Source organism: Silurus meridionalis, chromosome 3 (assembly GCF_014805685.1).
Source record: "Silurus meridionalis isolate SWU-2019-XX chromosome 3, ASM1480568v1, whole genome shotgun sequence".
NCBI lineage: Eukaryota > Metazoa > Chordata > Actinopteri > Siluriformes > Siluridae > Silurus > Silurus meridionalis.
This window is the reverse complement of record NC_060886.1, coordinates 25,137,070-25,158,676: the sequence shown is the minus strand read 5'-3', so window position 1 is coordinate 25,158,676 and position 21,607 is coordinate 25,137,070. Positions and strand designations below refer to the sequence as shown.

Genomic DNA, 21,607 nt, shown 5'->3' with positions numbered 1-21,607 from the left:
TATTTTAGCAAAGAAAATTCCTCATGTGGTGCAAACATTGAATGCAGTAAAGAATTCAAATCGTTTGTTAGAACATTTCATTGATGACTGACTAAAATAATTGCAAACATCTTTACCAACATGAATCAGTTTTTATATTAAAGATGTTTGCCATTATTTTCCTTTGATTTAACCTTGCGTTTCCTTTGATTTAATAAAATTGTTATGAACTGTGGACAGTATTTTTATTTTTTTTTAAGAGAAAGAACCTTTGTTCTCTTAACCAGGTTAAGAACTAAATAAAAAATATAATGTCTAAAAATGTATACATTATATTATTTATTCAGTTCTTAACCTGGTGTCACTTATTAATGGTTTTAATAAGGCATTAATAATGAATTCATTAAATAATTAAGCATGAATTACAATTGTGGCACAGGTGCATTCCTGAGGCTCTCCTGTGCCACAATTTGATTAATTTGCTGCAATTATTTGTTTAAGGAAAAGCTAGAAACAGGGAAATTCACTTGTATGGTCTACTTTGTATGCAAAAGCTACTCAAGTAGTTACTCATCGAATATTGTGCTATCAACGCTGAACAGAACAAAGGTTCTTTCTCTTAAAAAAAAAAAAAATAAAAATACTGTCCACAGTTCATAACAATTTGATTAAATCAAAGGAAACACTATCCCCTAGTAAGTGACTCAATCTATTGTTTAAATTCTTGTTGTTACAATGACCAAATGCTTAATGGTTTTTTTTTTTGGCTTGGAAAATGTTTTTTCCCCTAGGAATGAAAAACACTGATCATAACATTTAAAACTCCATACAGTGGTGGAATTTAATATACACCAATTGAACAGTGGGTTCTCCAAGAAATGGGCAAAAGTAAGGATCTCAATGAGTTTGACAAGGGGGACAAATTGTGATGTCTAGATGACTAGATCAGGGAGAAGGCCCATAACCCTCCAATGGGTGCTCAGTTGTGGGAATGGGGATGAGGTACTCCACCATGGATGGTCCTGGCTGCGAAAGCAGGAGGAAGGGTGTTGGGCTGGCAGCTTGATCCTGTAAAAAAAAAAAAAAAAAAAAATTGTCCTAGGAAGATCAACTGGTGAATCAGCATCCAAGGCTCACTGGTGTGGTGGGTGTGGAGCAATACCCAGCCTGTCTAGTCTGATCCCACAGAGGTGCTACTATAGCACAAATTGCTGAAAAATGTAATGCTGGCTCTGATAGCGAAGACATATGGGTTTTAATTTCAACCCTATCGAGTTATTACAGTACACAGTGAATGAAAAAACATTCCTTTAGGAACAAGGTGCTACACAGAACAACAAATTAATTAGAATAAACTAGATGGCACAAAACTAACTACAGCATACAGGCCTATGCACAGGTCAACATACAGTACACACAGGTGTGCAAAACTCCATGAGCTTCTCTGCTTTCCTTACTATCTGAGTCATGTGATATGAAAGGGTGCAATTCCCAAACCAGGCAGTGATGCAGCTGCTCAGAATGTTCTCAATAGTACCACTGTAGATTGTGCTGGCACATTTGCTTTCCTTAGTCTTTATAGGAAGTAGAGAGACTGCTGGCCTTTCATAGTTTTGGAGCTGGTGTTGGGGGGGCCATGTGAGGCATTCCACTAGGTAAACACCAAAAATTGACCAAACAACAAAGACTGAGGGGGGACCCAGTGTTCTCAGGGGGACTCAGTGCTTATTGTGGTGGTGCTGGGGGTTCTTTTTCTCAGATCAGGACTTCATACTTAGCACTGGACTTTAATCTTTTTGTTCTTGAATCACTCCATTGTTACTTTTTTTTTACTCCTTTTGATTTTAACATGATAATCAGTCCCTGCTTATTCGAAGGATCCCCACAGCATGATGCTGCCCCCACCATACTTCACTGTAAAGATGGTGTGTCTTGAGGTTTGAGGCAAACATATTGCCTTGAATTATGACAAAAAAGTTTGATTTCATCTGACCACAAAACAATTACCCACATTATGTGCTTTTGCTCTAGATATCGGTGACTGGTATCATTATGCCACTGACAGCCACTGAACTCTGTAACTCCTTCAAAGTGATAGTTGGCCTCTTTTTGGCATCTCTCTCAAGTCTCATTTTTTGTTAGAGCACTAAGCTTTGCGAAACATCCTTTTTTCTTGGCAATGCCTGGGTGTGTTGTGGTGCAGATTTCATTTCCTTACTACAAATCCAACTGTGCTCACTGAGATATCCAAATATTCGGATATCATTTTCTACTCCTCCTCTAATCTATGCATTTTTCTTGTGAAACTGTGTTCTTTATGTTCCTTCCTGACTAGATTCCTGACTAACTTTCATCCAACTTTAATCATGCACAGATAGATGCCCAAAAAAAGGGTCCTCGTTAAGGCAATCTCTTCCAAATCACAAAGGGGTGAATACTTATGCAAGCATTTTGATATGTTATGTATTTATTTACAAATGAAAAATATCCCAACCAATCAGCAATGTGCAATATTCGATGTTTAGTATCAGTGTTTTCAAGTACAGTATTGAACATCAGGAAATTTCAACGCCATTTATAATTCATCAAAATGAGAACATTTGTGAGGGGGTCTGAATACTTTTGCAATGCATTGTAAATATTGTGTGTGTGTGTGTGTGTGTGTGGTGACGGTAGTCGAGAGCTCTAATCGGTTTATATTCTGGTGTGGGCCGGAGGCGGAGCGGATTATAACCCCCCCTCCCCTCCCCAGGCCTTTCACTACGCTTTTATTGTGAGCGCTCCGTTTTTCCGCACAGCGCGTGAGAGTGCGGTAAGTGTCGCGCGCGGTCACGAGCAGTCAGGAGTCCTGCGATGCGAGCGCGCCGGGGAAAGCAGCTGGGTCGCGGACGGACCCGTGCGCGCGCGTGTGAAAAGAGAAGGAAACGCGCATGTAGCCTATGGATTGTTTCGGCCTCAGGTGTGCGACGCTGCTGCTGGCGGTGACGCTCGCGCCGCTCGTCACAGGTAAACACAGCCGCTTCGTGCTTTCTAATGCTTTCTAACTTCCAAGCGACTTCACTGGCTTCCTTTTAATGCTTCCTTTAGCACCGGTTGACCTCATAAAAACATCATGATTGTATTTTTTTTTTTTTATAGTTTAATGATAAACTTGGAAGAGGACTCTGAACCTGAACAGTTATAAACCCACGCGCTATAAAGCAACACAACTGTTGCACCATAGAGACGACACACTGGACAGGAGTTTCTCTTAAAACCAGGAATAAAGTGCAAAAAAATAAATCTTTCTCCATCAGAATGCAGGCTTCCCTCAGTTTTAGGGCTCATGGAGATTCCCCTTTAATCTAGTGTGCACGTGGGAGGTGTTTCCCTGCTCTCATAACCCCCCTCACTCACACTTCACTAAGTGATTTCACGAGGTTAAAATAGTGAGAGCAGAGCAGACATTTAAAATGTGCAGAAACTCTTTTTCTACCAGGTGGAGTGTGCAATCAATCATTTCTGAAATGTTTTGCAATTTGCAACGATGACGTCACACTACAGTTTTCTCTTAAAATGCAAAAAAAAAAAATTTGTTTGCATGCATTGATCAATTGTGACAAACAAATAACCTCTTGACATACAAACAAATGCACACTGTTTTGAACTAGAAAGAATTCTGGGAAAAAATTCAAACCGTTTTCATGTATGAGGGTCTTATAAAAACAAATAGTACCTGAATTAGATAGATAGATAGAGAGAGATTGCAATATTATTTTGCGGCTGCAGTGTGTCACAAATGTGTGTTAAACACACACACACCTGATTCTTCAGTCCATCGTGTTCTACTGCACTTCCCAGGCTCTTTTTTTCTCTCTTTATCTTATTGATGTCCTGTGTGTGAGTAACATGTCCTGTTATTTTCCTTTGAGATGTCTGGTGCAATTAATATTTTTATTGTTCACTTTATTTATTTATTTATTTATTTATTTATTTGTGTTACAGTGGTGTTTCATTTAGTGTTGCAGCAAGCGCTAAACATATTTATTTTTCTAAATGTCTATTGAAATTATTGTATTTTTTGTTCATTTTTATTTCTTTTCCTTTGTTTTCTTCTCCCTGGACCTTATTTTGCTATCTGTAAGCTAATTTATTCAAATTTAAATCTGCATATTTTTTTTTGTATTTGTCTAGATGATGCCCCTGTACCCTATACAACCTACCTCCGGTATACACCAGACCACTAGGGGGTAATAAAGCAGTATTATGTTAAACCTGGTGTGAATAGGTTTTCTATTTCAAACTATAGATCACCCTAAATAAAAAGTCTTAAAATCCTCTAGATTTAATGTTACAATAAGCTTACATTTTAAAATTAAAAACAGACATTTGGCTTTAATAATCAGCTTTTCATAAGAATACCTGAATGCTCTTGACATATTAGTTCTTTAAAGATTTTATTATGAATTAAATATAGTTGAGGACATACTGGAAATTGTCATAACATTTACCTAAAACTAAGTCTTATTCATCTTATTAAAGCCATTTTAAAACACCTTAATCTTAGAATAATGGTTTCCGGACATGCGTAACATTTTCGATGCATGATTTATTTAATTTGCTGAATGAACGAGGCTCTCTTTCATAAATGCCTGTTTTTTAAGACTCCTTTATCAAGTCTGCAGTTTTCCATATAGCTTATGTTTCACAAGCTGAACTTACACCTATTTCTGCTTATTGCAAAAAACGAGTTGTGGCAATAGGCAGTTCCAGAAATATTCCCAGTAGTACACATTTTTATTATATGTTTGAGTGGCCTTAAGTGACCCTGATGTGTTTTTGGGTGTTTGATCAAGTGTATTGAAAGACTACTTTTGATCTGAGTGGTTACAATATAATTCATTTCCTTTGTATAGACACACTCACGGTACTTAACAAGTGACAATGTACAATCCAGCCATCTATGTATAATTCAGCTGTCAGTGATACATGTACTGAAAGCCTTTTATATCAGAACAAAAAGAAAAAAACACTTGTTGCCTCACATTGCTGACTCACAGCTCCTGGGTCCTTCAATCAATCTTAATGTTGGGTTACTGTCTGTGTGAGTTTCTGTACACCTTCTGTTTGTGCTCTTTGTTTTCTTTCCACACTCAATTGCCCCAGGTTGTGATGGATATCCAGAGTGTATTTCCTTTTTTTTCAGTCTCCAGATGTACTGGTAGAGTTAGTCCACAGCCACAGGATACATCTGATCAGATAAAAAACCTAATATCTTAACGATTTTTGCAGAGTGTTGAATAAAGTGGCTGTCAAAAGATGGTAAAGACCTTGGATTTTTTTAATGGTTTTTAAGAGACACCTGCATGTCCCTTTATTTGATATGTAACCAACTAGGCAATGTAACAGTTTACTTTGACCATATATATATATATATATATATTTACAGATTTTGACCTTTATTTTCATTGAAAAATCTTTCCTTAGAATGAGTAACAGTTTTGCACAATCCCGGCATCCGGACAATGTGTTTCTCCAAATATTTATCTGAAGTGTTTTGCCATGCCTGTTATAAAAATTTCTGAAGGTTTTTTCACTTGAATATTTATTTCTGACCTTGCGATCCAGTTCATCCCAGAGCAGTTCAGTAGGGTTTAGTGTGGTTACTGGTCAGATCATTAATGATAGTCAATTTGTTACTCTCTAAAAAATGCTTATGGAGCTTGGATATTAGTTAGCCACAGTTCAGATGGAATTGCATGGTGTTGAAGTATGGAATGGGAGCCATGTTAGTTCAGTACTCCTTTCACTTCGAATAAGTCTTCAACCTTCCCTGCTCTAAACCAACCACAAACCATTAAGTTACCACCTCCATGTTGGACTGGGGGTGTCCTACATCAAGCTCTTTTGTTAAATCTGGACCCATCTGTCCAAAGAACTTTCTTCCAGTCATTCACTGGATGTTTCCATTTATTATTGTGCATGGCACTGATTATGAACAGTTTGTTACCTAGGACATGACCAAAGAAGATCTAAAAAAGTGTAAATACTAGGGATGCACCGAAATTAAAATTCTTGGCCGAAAACCGAAACACCGAAAGAAATTATGCCAATTATTATTACCATTGCATTTATGGCCATGACCGTGTAAACTTACTAAAATCAGTGCATTTAAATTGCATAAATTAATATTAAAGTTTTAAAAAATAAATCAATTACAAATTATGAAAATATTTATTTATAGCATGTTGCAACAATGCACAGGATAAAATAAATTAAAATTCAAACTTAAATGTTTAACTTAAATGCACTCATGTGTACATTAAATAATAATGTACAGGCCCTCTGGCCTGCTGAAAGGTTGTAAAATTAAATATGTTCTTGCATAAAAACAAAGTGCATTCAGAACAAGTGCAACTGCTTAAAGATACAACAATACAACACTATCACTGGGAAACTTCCTGCCTTTTCAAAAACGTCCACCACAGATGGAGTGCGCATGTTCGGAGGGGTTTTGCTTTTCTGTGCCCCGTTCCTCTCATATTCATCATAGCGATCGGAATGTTTGGATTTCAGGTGATAAATTAAACCCGACGTGGAGAAAGTTTTTGCAGACGCACCCCCTCTTGAAATTTTGGCATTACATGTTTTGTAAATCGCTATCCGGGGGTCTTTCTCAGATATACTGAAATACGTCCACACCGCAGACATGTTGTTTTAGACAAGCACATGCAGGACGCGGTTTCTGTTTGCGTCATCACAACAAACTGTTTCGGCCGTGTTTTTTCGGTGATCAAAGTCTTTCGGCCAAAAACCGAAAACGCACCTTTGGGCCATTTTCGGCCGAAATATTTCGGTGGCCGAATATTCGGTGCATCCCTATTAAATACTGTAAAATTGTAAATAGAATTTTAACACAATGTATCTAAAAATCCATCCGAGAGACTTTGAAGTTCAATGCTCAAAGCCTTTTTTTGTGCATGTAGCTTCAAATTACTTAGAAGAACAGCTAGCAAAAATGGCCTTTGGAAATTTCACTATCTCTGTGTTTTGAGTTTTAATGTGTTTGAAGAATATGCTGTTGGATAGCAAGCGGCTTGTGTGACAATAAAGAGAAAACATTTTTTGAAAGAGGCCGTAAGGGAAAAAAAAAAATCATTTTGATGTGGATGAAAATGTAGTCAGGGTTTTCTTTTCTGAGGAAGGACTGAACTGAACTCCTGCTTTCTACACTATACAAGAGAAAATCAATTCAGAGAAAAAAATAAAACTTTTTGCAGAATTCAAAGAATTTTATTTGGTCTATTTCCGGTAAATTTGTTAAGCTGCTGTTGCTTTTCAGCTTTTACTTCCATATTTCTATTTCATGACATATTCCATTAAACACTGTTTTCACAGTGTGCATTTACCAAGAGGAATGAGCTCATTTAAAGATTCAACTTTGTTGTAGTATAATTACATTAATATAGGGAAAATAGACATGTTTATTGGAAAAAAAGTATTTGAACGCTATGTACTGTGATTTATTAGGATATTTCTCCTGATGGGTTTAATTCTGGAAATCATTAAACCTATCAGGATGGATATGTTACACTATATGATAAAGGTTATCAGTCAAAAGAACTTTACATTGATTTGCAGTTACTTACTTTTAATAGTACAATTGGACCCTATGGATACCATGTTTACAGTGCATAACATAATGAAATTAAAATAAAGTGCTGTGAACACTTTCTGAAACTTTTTATTGGGTACTCAAACTTTTGCCACTTACTTGTAATGCAGTGGAACATATGGAAATTCAGTCTATGGTTAGTTGTACAAAGTCTATTTTTTTGGAAGTTACCCCTAAAACTGGTAACTATTATGTACAGATTTGTCTCATTTCCCCAGGTGCCTTTACACTGTCGGTATAAAACGATTAAATGCTACAGTCTAGCTAGGCTAATTTTTTGTGCAAATCACTAATCCATGTGGGATATATTTTTTTTGGCCACAAGCTTCAGGATCGTGAAGGCTATAAGATGATCTCTTCACCTTTGAATGCTGAGACACCGTTAATCATTTTTGAAGTCAAGCTATAGTCTCTAGGCTGAAAAATGAGAGCTCAAATAGAGTTTTTCATCAAGCAGGTACTGGTGAGTAAACAAAATAATTTTGCATGTTTGCTGACAGGCTATAAGGAAATGTTTTGTGATTGATATGCCAGTCACATTAAGTCTTTCATCAGATGTATCCAGGTATTGGATTTATCCTTTTTGTGGCATAGACGTTATTCTGGGTTGTTGTTCTGAAAGAAGGAGAGTTTAACCCGTTTTAGCAGAGCAGGTGCGAGTGGGGCAGTTTGAGATTAGCACAGTGTTAGTCTATTAGCCTTACCCAGATTTACTTGCGCTCTAAAGTCCTGAATCCTGTTGCGTAACATGAAGGGTACAACTCACTCAACTAGTGGCTACAAGATGGTTAAAGACCCAAGACGTTAAGCAGATTATACTCATCCTTATGTGGCTATTTCTAGCTATTAATTGTGGATTGTAACATGAGGACAAAAAGGTATTTTTTTGGACTACCAAGAGACTGATTTTAGGGTTCTAGGGTCTAGACCAGGGGTCACCAACATGGTGGTATTTTCTAAAAATAGCTCACCATAGTGCCACTTACCAGTGAGCTGCATCAAATTTTTGTTGTTCTATTCTTTTTTAAATTTGTCACGGATAGACCAAGAGTCGAAAACTGGAGTATGGTTAAACACCTTGTCTTTATTTAGTCTGAACATATACAAGGCAGAGGCTTGAGGAGAAGTACGAACTGGAGAGTGGGTATAATCCATAATGCGGGTAGTCTAGGGATGATCGCCAATGTGAACCGTTAAAGGCAAACCTATTTTGAGTGCTTCCTCCGAAGCGGAGCCAGGAGCATGGAAGTACGAGTGGTAGGAAGTCCGGTAGATCTCTCATGGCAGTGAGTAGATCCAAACGTGAGTGAGGCGGAATCGGGACCTTATAAAGGGAAAGGTAATGGGGAACAGGTGTAGGTAATTAGAGCAGGGAGAGGCTGAGTGAGAGTTAGAGCCTTGGAGGGAGGCATGGCTGGTGGGTTTTGACAAAATCACACTTGCATTGGTGTGATTTTATAAATGACAATATCAAAATATAGATGACAAGATATAGATGAATATCATTAATTATTAATAATAACTTTAAAAGTAAATTGAGCAAATTTGTTATTTCAGAAGTGTGTATTAAACTGGTAGCCCTTCACATTAATCTGTACCCAAGAAGTAGCTCTCAGTTTCAAAAAGGTTGATGACCCCTGGTCTAGACATATATTTCTTATAAAAACATAAAGGGGACTAAACCTGAAAGCAGATATTTAACAATCATAAATGTGTTATGATCAGGTGTTCACAAACATTTGGTTTCATAGGGTTCATTGTGTCCATTTCTATAATGCAACTGTTGTTCCTCAGTGTCTGTATGTTATTACAATGACACAATGAGAACTCCGCTGTCAAGTCATGCTTCATACAAACACTAGAGTACTTGGTTATTAAATCATTATTCTGCTTTAAATTCTGATTCTTAAAACCGATGCTCAGTTTAGTTAGTTTGTTCTTCATGTTTTGAGTATAGCTTACTTGGTATAACGTGCAAACACTGAAGAATTAATGATTACATTCTCAGAACAGCAGAGAAAGTTGTTTTGAATGATGGAGACAAATTTAAACAAGCAACATATGGTGTTTCCCGGTTATGAGGTCTGAGGATGACAATAAAGCAATAATTTTTGCCCAGGATCCTTAAGGCACAACATTCTTCCTTTTCGCTTTATGGGATGCAGTGATATAGTCATTTGGTGTAAAACGGGCTTAATGGGATGTGCTAAAAATACAATGAAGACTGATGAATTATTTAAAAAAGAATGATCAGCATTTATTAAAATTCTATAAATCAAGTTTATGTATATATATATATATATATATATATATATATATATATATATATATATATATATATATATATATATATATATATATATAGTGGAACCCGGTTATGTCGATGTCCTAGGGAGGACGCCAAAAAGCATCGAGATAACCGATGATCGAGATAAACGAAAATCAAAATGGTGGCAATATATTAACGTGCTTGAAATTTCTTTATGTACATGATGTGCGTTAATATATGAGAATGTGCATGCACGTGTTTTTTTACACAACAGTGTGCTGCGATTTGTTTGATGAAGGCATGCTATAAAAATACATACAGTACATGTTTATCTGTCAGGAATCCACCTGCCACGCCCCCTTCGGCCCCCTTCAGCGTGGCAGGTGCTTTCTCGGCCGCTTTCTCTGAAGCTCTCGGCTTCAATCACGCACATATGGTGCTCGTTTATCATCATCACCAGCTCCTATTTAAACTTCCACACTCTCACTGTCCGTTATTGTTGCTATATGTTGGTTCACCGCGGATTCCCCCCGATCCTGATGGTGTTCATACTATGCTTTTGCTGCTCATCCCACGTTCCGCGCCGCCAAGCGCGGCTTTCGCCTCCCGTTCATCGCATAACATTTAACAACAAAAGGCATATGTGCACTAACTAACAGCAGAGATTCACCAGTATACAATACAACACCTGTAGCAGGTGTAAGCCTTGGCAAATTTTCCCCCCCTTGGTCAAAAATCTCTTGCAAACCTTATCAGCATCTCACTTAAAAAAAACAACCTTATTCTGCTAAAAGTTTTGGTGTCCATGAATAGCCAGATATTTTTCTCTGTGTGTTTCCAGCACTTAAGTGTGTGTGTCAGCTGTGTGCGAATTACACCTGTGAGACGGAGGCTGAGGGTGCATGCTGGAATTCGGTGATGCTCATCAATGGCAAGGAGGAGGCTGTGAAGTCCTGCTTGTCACCCAGCGAGCTAAAGGGACAGGTTTTCTGCTACAGCTCCAAAGATGTGTCAAAACGCAACTGCTGCTTTACTGATTTCTGCAACAACAAAACGCTTCACTTACGCCCAGGTACCGTGCATTCTTTTCTCCTGTTCAGCTTTCCTTTTGGGGATGATTTTGTTTAAAATGCTATAACTGAAAAATAATTGTAGTGTCTCTGAAGACCCAGGCTCCTGAGGGACAAATATATAAAAAAATAAAAATAAAATAAATATATATATATATCTTTGTGGTGTCCTACCTGAATTAATTCCCCTCTTTATACCATCATTATGATGCCATGGCCATAGAGACCATCAATATTCTACAGAATAGCAGTTTAACTGAGCACCAGTGTCACCAACTCGAAATCAAATAGGTTAAATCAGTACCCTTTAAATAACATGTACTAAATGCTACAGGTGCTCGCTCTGCTGATTTTAAAAGCCACATTGCAGATTCCTTTAACACGTGTTGTGAAAGCTGAATTGTGATTGGATAGAAACTCTAACATTCAAGACAGGAAACAGCATGAGAGTGAGATAAGCTATGAAATGAAGAGAATAGACTTTTGGAAATAATTAAATAGATCTTTTGGCTGCTCCCATTAGGGGTCGCCACAGCGGATTATCCGTCTCCATACTACTCTGTCCTCTACATTTGCCTCTTTCAAATGCCTCCATTCTCAGCATTCTTCTATCGATATACCCCATGGCCCCCTCTTTGCACATGTCCAAACCATCTCAATCTCGCTTCCCTCACTTTGTCTCCAAAACGTCCTACATGCGCTGTTCCTCTAATAAACTAATTTCTAATCCTGTCCATTTCCACTCCCAATGAAAACCTCAACATCTTTAGCTCTGCTACCTCCAGCTCCACCTCCTGTCTTTTACTCAATGCCACTGTCTCTAAACCTACAACATCGCAGGTCTCACCACAGTCCTATAAACTTTCCCTTTCACTCTTGCAGATACCCTACTATCACAAATCACTCCTGTCACTCTTCTCCACCCACTCCACCCTGCCTGCACTCTTTTCTTCACTGCTCTAACACATTCTTCTTTAGAGCAGTAGTGGTCCAATGGTTAAGTCTTTGTGTTACTGATCATAAGGACAGGGGTTCATCCCCCAGCACTGCCAAGCTGTCACTGTTGTGCGCTCGAGCAAGGCACTTAACCGTATCTGCTCCCAGGGCGTTGTACCATGGCTTAGTGGTTAAGATGTTGGGTTACTGATTGGAATGTTGGGGGTTCAAGCCCCAGTATCGCCAAGCTGCTACTCTTGGGCCCTTAAACAATGCCCTTAACCATCTGTGCTCCAGGGGGGCTGTATCATGGCTGACCACAGCTTTTAAGCAAGCTGGGATATGTGAAGAAATAATTTCACTTTGCTGTAATGTATATGTGACAAATAAAAGCCTATTCTATTCTATTCTATTCTATTCTATTCTATTCTATTCTATTCTATTCTATTCCTTTGCACTGTTGACCCCAGGTATTTAAACTCATCCACCTCTTCTGCCTGCATCCACACCAGACCACTGCCCTCCTTTCATTTACACACATGTACTCTGTTTTATTCATACTGACTTTCATTCCCCAGCGCGTACCTCCAGCTCTCCAGGCTCTTCTCAGCCTGCTCCCTACTCTCACCACAAATCACAACATCATCCGCAAACATCATAGTCCATGGAGACTTCTGTCTGACCTCGTCCGTCAACCTATCCATCACCACTGCAAACAAGAAAGGGCTCAGAGCTGCTCCTTGATGCAGTCCCACCTCCAACTTGAACCAGTCTGTCGTTTTCTGCTGCATATATCACTGGTGTCACACTGTCCTCATACATGTCCTGCACCACACTCACATACTTCTCTGACACACCTGACCCCCTAATACAACACCACAGCTCCTCTCTCAGCACCCTGCTGTACACGTTCTCTAAATCCACACACACACAATGCAACTCCTTCTGACCTTCTCTATACTTCTCCATCAACATTCTCAAAGCAAATAATGCATCTGTGGTGCTCTTCCTCAGCATAAAACCATACTGTTGCTCACAGATGGTCACCTTTTTTCTCAGCCAGTATTAGATATTCATGGAAAAAAACATAACTAAGTGATTCTGATAGCGTTCAGTTTATCAAAGAAGGCCATGCTGGCCCCAATGTCCTGCCATTGCTGCACAGTTTTTCAACTTTCTATGAGTCATGCTTTAATGGAAACAACACCGTTTCTAGGCATAGGCAAAGTGGGCGGTCGCCTAAGGCGCAACCACTGCCTTACCTCGCCACTGCCCTCACCCATTTTAATTATTTTTCTGCTCAAATTTAACATACAGTATTTATTCACATACTTGAATTTAGGCATTTTTGCAATTAATATTACATGTTTTTTATTGACTGTTGCAAACTATTTTTATGGTACAGTATCTGGTCGGAGGGCGGAGTCGGGGAGGGGGTGGGCAGAATAGGAAACTCACCTAAGGTGCCAAAAAGTGAAGAAACAAATCTTTCAGATAACAGATGTTATTTGTTTGAAAGATATTTCTGGTGGTAGAAATGATACTTATGTGTTGACACTGATGTTTGTAGTTTTGGTATAGGTGTTACAGGTACAGCAATATTTAACAGAAATAGTCCAACAAACAAAATATCCAGCCAGCAGCACTCAGGTTTGTGTGTGTATGTTTGTGAATAAAAAACCCTGTTTGATTCATCTTGATGCTCTATTTCTGCATAGAGTACTACTGCAAAAAAATGTTTTGGTGAATATATATTGACTTTATGTAATGCTTTCTAACCTAATTAACTTATATCCAGAGAAATAGGATAGGTTTGTGTCTGAAAACTTTTACCCAAGGGTCCATATGTATATGGACAGTCACTCAATATTCGTGACCACCATCATGGACTTGATATAAAGCTATTAAGGTATGACTGAATTGTATTGTACCTATATCGCAAATCTAAAAAAAATGCAAAAAATCTTCTTTCAATTTTTTCAATCATATATCCATTTTCGCAGGCTTTAAAGTAATTGGACTGTTGACCGATGAGCAGTTTAATGGGCAGGTGTGGCCCATTTCCTTATTATTCCAAAATTAAATGAAGAACCTTTTTATGATAAGTTCTGGAGTTGATTTCAAGTGTAGAATTTGCATTTGGTTGCGGTTTGCAGGAACTCACCGTTGGAGTGATTTAAAAATTAATCCAACAATTTGGAACATTATTAAAAAAAAAGAAGGAATGCACCAATGAGAGAATGTGTGTGTGTGTGTGTGTGTGTGTGTGTGTGTGTGTGTGTGTGTGTGTGTGTGTGTGAGAATGTTTACAGCGCCCTGTGATGGACTCTCATCCACTATGTCTTCCCGCCTCACAGCTGTTTATTCCCAATGTCGGCTTCGGATCAACGAAGACCCTGATCAGGATAGAGTGGTTATTGAAGACGAATAAATCATGCTCATGCTTGTAGACTAAAGTGTCTGAGTCTGATGAATGAAAGACATGATATTTGGAATAAAGGGCAAGTCTTTTTATATGTATGAGCATGTGTGATCGCAAATTTTGACCCCTGGCAGTCAAGAAAGACGTTGATCCTCTCATGCCGAGCTGTGATATAATATCCTGGCAGAGTTGCATGCACACAGGCAGCATTATCTCCCAGCTGAGAGTTATTAATACTTCACTGTGGTCTAAAGGGAGGTGTGCAAACTCCAACTGAGCCACTGGCTTTGCATATATGCTGTGCTGAAGGTTGATAGGCTGAAGTCTGAAATAAGTGATTAGAGCGTGGTGCTGCATACTGTGTGTAATAGGGAGGTATTTTAGTTAAACACACACCTGAAAGCATCGTCCTGATTTGCTCAGGGTTACATTTTATTTTTAGGTAAGAGAATAATGGTTTCTTAATAGTAATAAATTGAAGGACAGCATGTGAGCATTAGTTACCGCTTTGGTGTTGTTTTTACTTTGTCCACTGTTTGTGATCGGTGATTTGTTCTTATTGAATTCTGAGTAATATAAAGTCCTCACCTGGTGTGTTTACCGTTGAATGAAATATTTGTTTTTATGGATTATAGGTATTATACTGTGAAATCCCAGCAGGACACAATTAAGCATTCTAATATGCTTCATATTCTATGTGCTTTTTGTTTCAATTTGAATGTGTTTCCACCTTTAAAGTTTGTGTGTAGATAAAATGTCATGCCTTGGAAGCCTTTAAGGCTTACTGCACTATACATGATCACTTTGATTTAGATCAGTTTTGATTTGTTAGACGATTAACAAGCTTGCACTTTATTTTACCGTGCACGTTTATAATAATCTCCACTCTTCTGGGAAGATGTTTCACTAGAATTTGGAGCGCTGTTGTCGAGATTTGCACTCATTCAGCCATAATAGCATTAGTTTAGTCGGGTACTGATGGAGGGTAAGGAGGCCTGGGGTGCAGTCAGTTTTCCAGTTCATTCCAAAGAAGTTCAATAGGGTTAAAGTCAGAGCGTTATTGCAGGCCTCTAAAGATCTTTCACTCCATCCCATGTAAACCTTATCCTTATGGAGTTCATTTTGTGTGCAGGGACATTGTCCTGCTGGAACAGGTTTAGGTCTCCTAGTTGAAGTGGTGTGGCAACAAATTCCCATGAAATGCTTCTTCAGAGATGGTCTAATGTGAGAAAGTGAGAGTAAAATGAGCTGGTCCACACTACAATATTCAATATAATGTGGAAGATATGACTCTTTTATTAAATATAGGGGAAAGAAAAAAGAGTGAACATTGATTTATGAGGCAAATTAAATGAATGCAGTTGCACCTGGATGTAGCAACTAAAACATTTGTTAGGCTCTAAGTTTTTTATGATGATTTTTTTTAGCATGTTCAAAAAAGAAAACAGTTTGGATAATAGCTAAGTGGGAGACACAGGAAATATCAACTTTGTGAATGGTTAGAGTCAAAATGACACCTTATCCAAGACTCGTACCTGTTTTACATAAAAATACAAAACTGCACCACTAATTAAGTACAAGAGCAGACTTAATTAGATGCAGTCATTGATTTAGATTTAGGATTTTAAAAAGCTTAATAAACTCTCTTAACTCTTTTCTGCTCCTGCTTATACATCAGTTTATTTTATAACAAATACCAATATTTAATCCTGAGATGTGCTTTGCTGACAACTCTGTGTGGCTGTCTAGCTCTGAAGCTGTGCAATCCTTTCAAATCTTCTTGTTCTTTTTATCTTTTCATATCTCTGAAAACTAAACAATTGTCAATCTAATTGCTGTGCCTGTAAGAAAGTCTAAAACTGTAAGCCAAAATTGCTTTTTAATATCTCCATAAGAGTGTGTGTTGAGATAATGTAATGTCTTCTCTTTTTTAAATGAATGTTGACTTTATCTAAAAAGTTTCCACATTTATGAAACGAACTAAATGAACATTAGATCATGTAGTTTAATCATGAAGTATCTGAATTTAGAAAACATTTTCTGTTTGGCTTTAAGATAAATTTAGATAATGTGAAAGTACATTTGCAGCATTTAGAGAGGCTTTTATTCAGACTTATCTTAGCGAAGTGCTTAGAAATGTTTTTATCAAAAACTTACCCTACTTTTTGTGAGGATACTGCCCATACTGTAATTGAGTGGTGGGCCGTGCATTTGCTACCTGGGCCTTCAGTGAGGACTTACCCTACTTAATCCACCTCTACATTCCACCACTATCACGTCGCGATTATAGAAACCATCAATACTATACAAAAACGCAAAATAACAACGTGTGGCATTACAGAGAGAGAGAGACATTTCACATATGGATGGTGAAAACCATTTTACTAAAGCAAGAAATCCAGTTAAGACAACTCCAAACCTCTACACCAGTGGTCCCCGACCCACGGGCAGCGGAAAATTACCGGATTCTCTCCGCCACATCTGTCTATGACTCAGTCTTAATGCATGCCATGATGCCTCGGTCACATGTCTTACCACCATCCGCTACCTTCTTAAAGGTGCTGCTCCGGCCGCTAACAAAATACATTACAGCTAAATTTAAACCCCCAAGCTAACAAAATGAACCAAAAGACAACACAGTGTATTGACGTTAATTATTATATGTAGAAAATACCAGTTTTTAAATTCAGTTCAATTCATTTTTATTTGTATAGCGCTTTTAACAATGAACATTGTCTCAAAGCAGCTTTACACAGATAATGTGGTGATTAAACGTAAATATGTTCTTTGTAAGTATGTTTGTTCCTGATGAGCAACTGTGGCAAGGAAAAACTCCCCGAGATGGCATTAGGAAGAAACCTTGAGAGGAACCAGACTCAAGAGGGAACCCATCCTCATCTGGGTTGCACCAAATGTCCATTTGAAGCAGATATACAATGTTGTGGGCTACAGTGATGATGAAACTGGTCCGTGGCGCAAAAACGGTTGGGGACCACTGATCTACACTACAACTGTGCCACCTACATCATCTGGAGCAGTTCAGAATTAATATTTGTCTAATAACATGACAAAAACATTCATATACAAATACAATCTGCTCACCAGAGATGCAGACTCATAATTCGCACTGCTCCTCAGAGGCTGTAATCCAGTGGTACCACTCGTATTCACTGGTCTGGAAGTGGAGAACAAACCCCTTCCCGGGCTGAGACAAACTAGCTAGCTTCGGAGTTGGCCGACCTCTACTAGCCGTTATAGCTTTTCTTGAAAATAGATTTTTAAGTATGTCATAGAGCAAATCAATTTCTCATTCTCCATAGGCATAAAAAAAGTCTAACTCAGATGTATTAATGTGTGCAGAGCGTTACACACATGTTTTGCCAGTTGAACTTGGCTGTAACAGTTCCCTCTGACCAACCAATCAGAGGATGGAAAAATGCTGACACTACTCTGGGCAAGCTAGCTAGCCCTGTGAGGCGAATATGAAATCTGATTGGATAAGGAAAGAGACCCGTTGGTAATATTCTTAATGGTAAAAGAGCCAGCAGTATTGACTTTGAAGGCTCTGGGCAGATTAGATTGACATGGCAGCACATAGAGGCTGAAATCTGATTGGACAAAAAATCTAACATACACATACATGTACTGGAAGCAGTGCAGCCGAGAGAAACGCTACGAAAAGAAGATAATAAACTGTTGGGAATAAATTAATACATTTCATGGAACAAATATTAGAATTTAGGATGTAAATGTAGGTCAGGGCTTCTGATAGTGTTAAGGCCAGCAGAAAAGGCTTTGCTGGCCCTGACCGCCCGCCACTTCTGTAACTGCAGGGGCAAATTGCAGGCATTTTACAACATTAACCAAGCAATAGGAGTCACGGTAATGAAGTGCAGTTGGTCATAAGGCGAATTGGCTGGTTCAATCCCCATTGCCAGAAGGAATGGAAAAAACATGCTGCAAAACTTGGCAGTAGTAACTGGACATGACTTTGATGCACAGAACTGGAAGGACATTTTAAGACAACTGCAACCACATACACCTGAGTCTTTTCATTGACTTCATTCATTCTATTCAGTTAAATGATTTGTTTAGTTTGCCCAAATGTGAACCCTGATCTTGCAATATTACTAGTACATTGTATTGTACTAGTAATATTGTAATAGTATTGAAAATTTTAGAAATTTATAGCTTGGTTCAAATAAACCTGAACAGAACTGATAGATCCATTCACCTTAGGGGCTCGCTTAAAAATACTGAGTTGCTTTCAAACAAAAATGATTAAAACATGAGTATCTTACCCAATTTGTTGTCTTTTCCCTGTGTTCAAAAAAACAATTCTTGAAAACATGGTTTGTCAAGTTTGGAGTGAAAGAACTCTGAACAGAGCCATACCAGACCTCCTCACTAACACCCTTGTGGCTTAATGACTACCCATAAATCCCCACAATCTAGTGGAAATTATTCCCAGATTAGTGAAAGTGATTATGTCAGCATGTAGGACTAAATATAAAAATGAAATATTTAAAAAGCATGTGAGTGTGATGTTCTGGTGTCTACATAAATTTGCCTGCATACTGTATTTATTTGCCAAAGTATTTCCACGAATTGGGGTTTCAGAACCTGCAAAGGTGGCTAGATAGAGGCATGCAGGATATAGTATGGTCCACTTTGGTGCAGTGTCCCAAACTCTTAATTAATAAAAATCTGTTTATGTCTAATCTGGGTGACGATGCTTCTGCGACATGAAGGTGCCAAGGCATCTTGGAATCATATTGGAAATTTACCATTTGGTGGTGGTGAATGTATGTTCCAAAAAGTTACTGGATCCACACACTTGCAATGAAATTCAGACCTTATTATACATGCAGGAAATAGAGAGTCAGAGTGTCTGGCCAGGGTCTTTTCTAAATAGCCAATACTAAATATGCTATTCAACTTTTCCTGAGTTGGCAACCAGAGCGCAAATATGTCACGACTGTGCTCAGCATTCCTGCCAAAGATGTTGACACTATGCTATATATTAATAGACCTATGAACTTATCTGCTCTTGCAGATGAGACTGTGCCCAGGCCAGCCCTGTGTCCACTGAGCACTTATAAAAGTGATGTGGAAGTGTCCATCTGCAAGCAGCTCACTGCCCAGCTGGTTCTATGGTTCTTTGAGGTGAGGACCACCAGTTTACCTGGATCTTTTAGGGTGAAATAACCAGAATATAAGGTAATATAGATAAGGTATATAGAGGTGGTCTTTTTGTTTAAGGTCATAGTCACGGCAATGAGGAGACACTATTGGTTCTTAGCAAGTCACCAATGGGAGTACTGTATGCCATGGGTTTTCAACCAGGGGTCAGCTAATTAATGTTCAATCACAAATAATCTTTGTTAAAAAATAAACATGGGTAAAAACATCAAAGATAAACTATTTCATAAAAAATAATATATTATATTCCTAATAATTGTGATAATTCTAATGACTAATTATTAATTAATAATATAATTATTAATAATATAATGATTACATTAAAGTGCTATTAAACTTAAAGCTGATCTGTAATGTATAATTGTTTACCTGACAATAAAATTGCATGGTAGGTTCTATTAAAATTTAAACTGAAATTATTGTAAATGTATTGTAATTGCAAAGCTATTAAAATAAAAGAAAAGTGTGAACAACTTAATAAATGGTGATTTTAATTGCAAAATATTTGTTTGTCGTGATGCATAAATCTTTTTGAAAGATTTTTAAATATACGAAAATATACAGACAATGATGCATGTACAACATGTGTCTAATTGTCTGAACATAATATAATTAGGGTAATATGATTAGTTTCTATTAATATCGGTTTGACACATTTTGTATCAGGGGGTTCCTGCCCCATGTCTCTATCGCCTAAGAGGTCCTTGACCTGAAAACCATTGAAGACCCCTGCTGTATGCAATTAGTGCCAAAAAAACATGCCCTGATCATTCTTCGTTTAGAAGTAGAATTTTGTTAACCAAGGTGCATCTTACATCTTCTAATCTATCTTTTCTTTTTCCGAACAGTAAATATTTAAGGCTTGTTTTTAAATACAGTAACACAGTCAACACAGGTTAAGTAGAACCTGATGCCATCTTAGACTGGGTTTGTAAAAGGCGTTCCTTGCACTTTGTTCGATTTTTGCTTTAGCTCTTGCTGTAGCTTTTAAAAAGAAAACAGAATCTATTCATTAACCACTAACTAGGTTTTGACCCTATGCAAGTCCTTGAGTCAAAGAAAAGTAACAGCACTGCCTACAGAATTTGTGGCCAGTGTGCATATAAAAGCCTGTTGCTATTACTATATTACACATAGCAGTGCAATTTTTGGGCACTGTTCTTTCTCTAATGAGCAGGCATCCTCTGGGTTACTGGGACTGGATGTGTGAAATCCCTGAATAAACCTGTCTGACCAGCTGGTTCTGCTATAATAGATTTTAGTCATGTGTGACTGAAAAGCTGGACTCTGTATTCGGCAGCTCGTCGCTGCATCAGGACCGTACTGTCTGTTACCATGGTTATTGTTTCCATGGATCATGTACTGATGCATAAAGGTGCCCGAATGCCAAATTTGGGAGACAGAGGGAAAAAAACACATGTAAAAATAAAATAAATGATAAAAAAAAATGATTTCTGATTAAAGGGGAAAAAATGTCCATTCCTGTTTCATGGAGTGGGTGTCTGAAACATTTCATTTGTGATTCTTGGTCTGCCTACACAAAAGGAAAAAAAAAGTTATTCCTTAGCCCCTAGAAGCTGGAAGCCCTGGTGGACAGTAGCTTGTTTTTAACTTAACTTTTGCTTGGAAATCTATAAATGGCATTACGGTTTCTCATCAACGCCTTGGGTGGTTCCATGAAATTCCGGAGTAAGAATGGGAGCTTTGAGGATTTGGATTTGGACTGTAGTTAATGTCAACAGACTGCTACATTGACTCAGGACTACAGTTTGCTTCTGATCACCATCACTGTACACCGCAACATCTTATATCTGCAATAAATGGACATTCGGTGCAACCCAGATGAGGATGGGTTCCCTTTTGAGTCTGGTTCCTTTTAAGGTTTCTTTCTTATGCCGTCTCTGGGATTTTTGCCTTGCCACAGTCGCTCAACAGAGACAAACTTACACTTACAAAGAACATATGAATTTTTTATCACCACATTATCTGTGTAAAGCTGCTTTGAGAGAATGTTCATTGTTAAAAGCGCTATTGAAATAAAAATGAATTGAATTGAATTACTATGCTGAAACTCT

The 21,607-nt window shown here is 38.0% G+C and overlaps 1 protein-coding gene across 1 annotated transcript in view; it reads left to right on the top strand.

The window, feature by feature from the left end:
• Window positions 1-2,731: 2,731 nt before the first annotated feature.
• LOC124382836 (activin receptor type-1C) overlaps window positions 2,732-21,607 on the top strand; it is a 43,272-nt gene continuing 24,396 nt past the window's right edge. Inside the window, exons 1-2 of the mRNA XM_046845109.1 lie at window positions 2,732-2,985; window positions 10,744-10,974. Of these exons, the coding sequence (XP_046701065.1) occupies window positions 2,919-2,985; window positions 10,744-10,974 (298 nt within the window). The 5' untranslated portion in view covers window positions 2,732-2,918. The remainder of the gene's footprint in view (window positions 2,986-10,743; window positions 10,975-21,607) is intronic.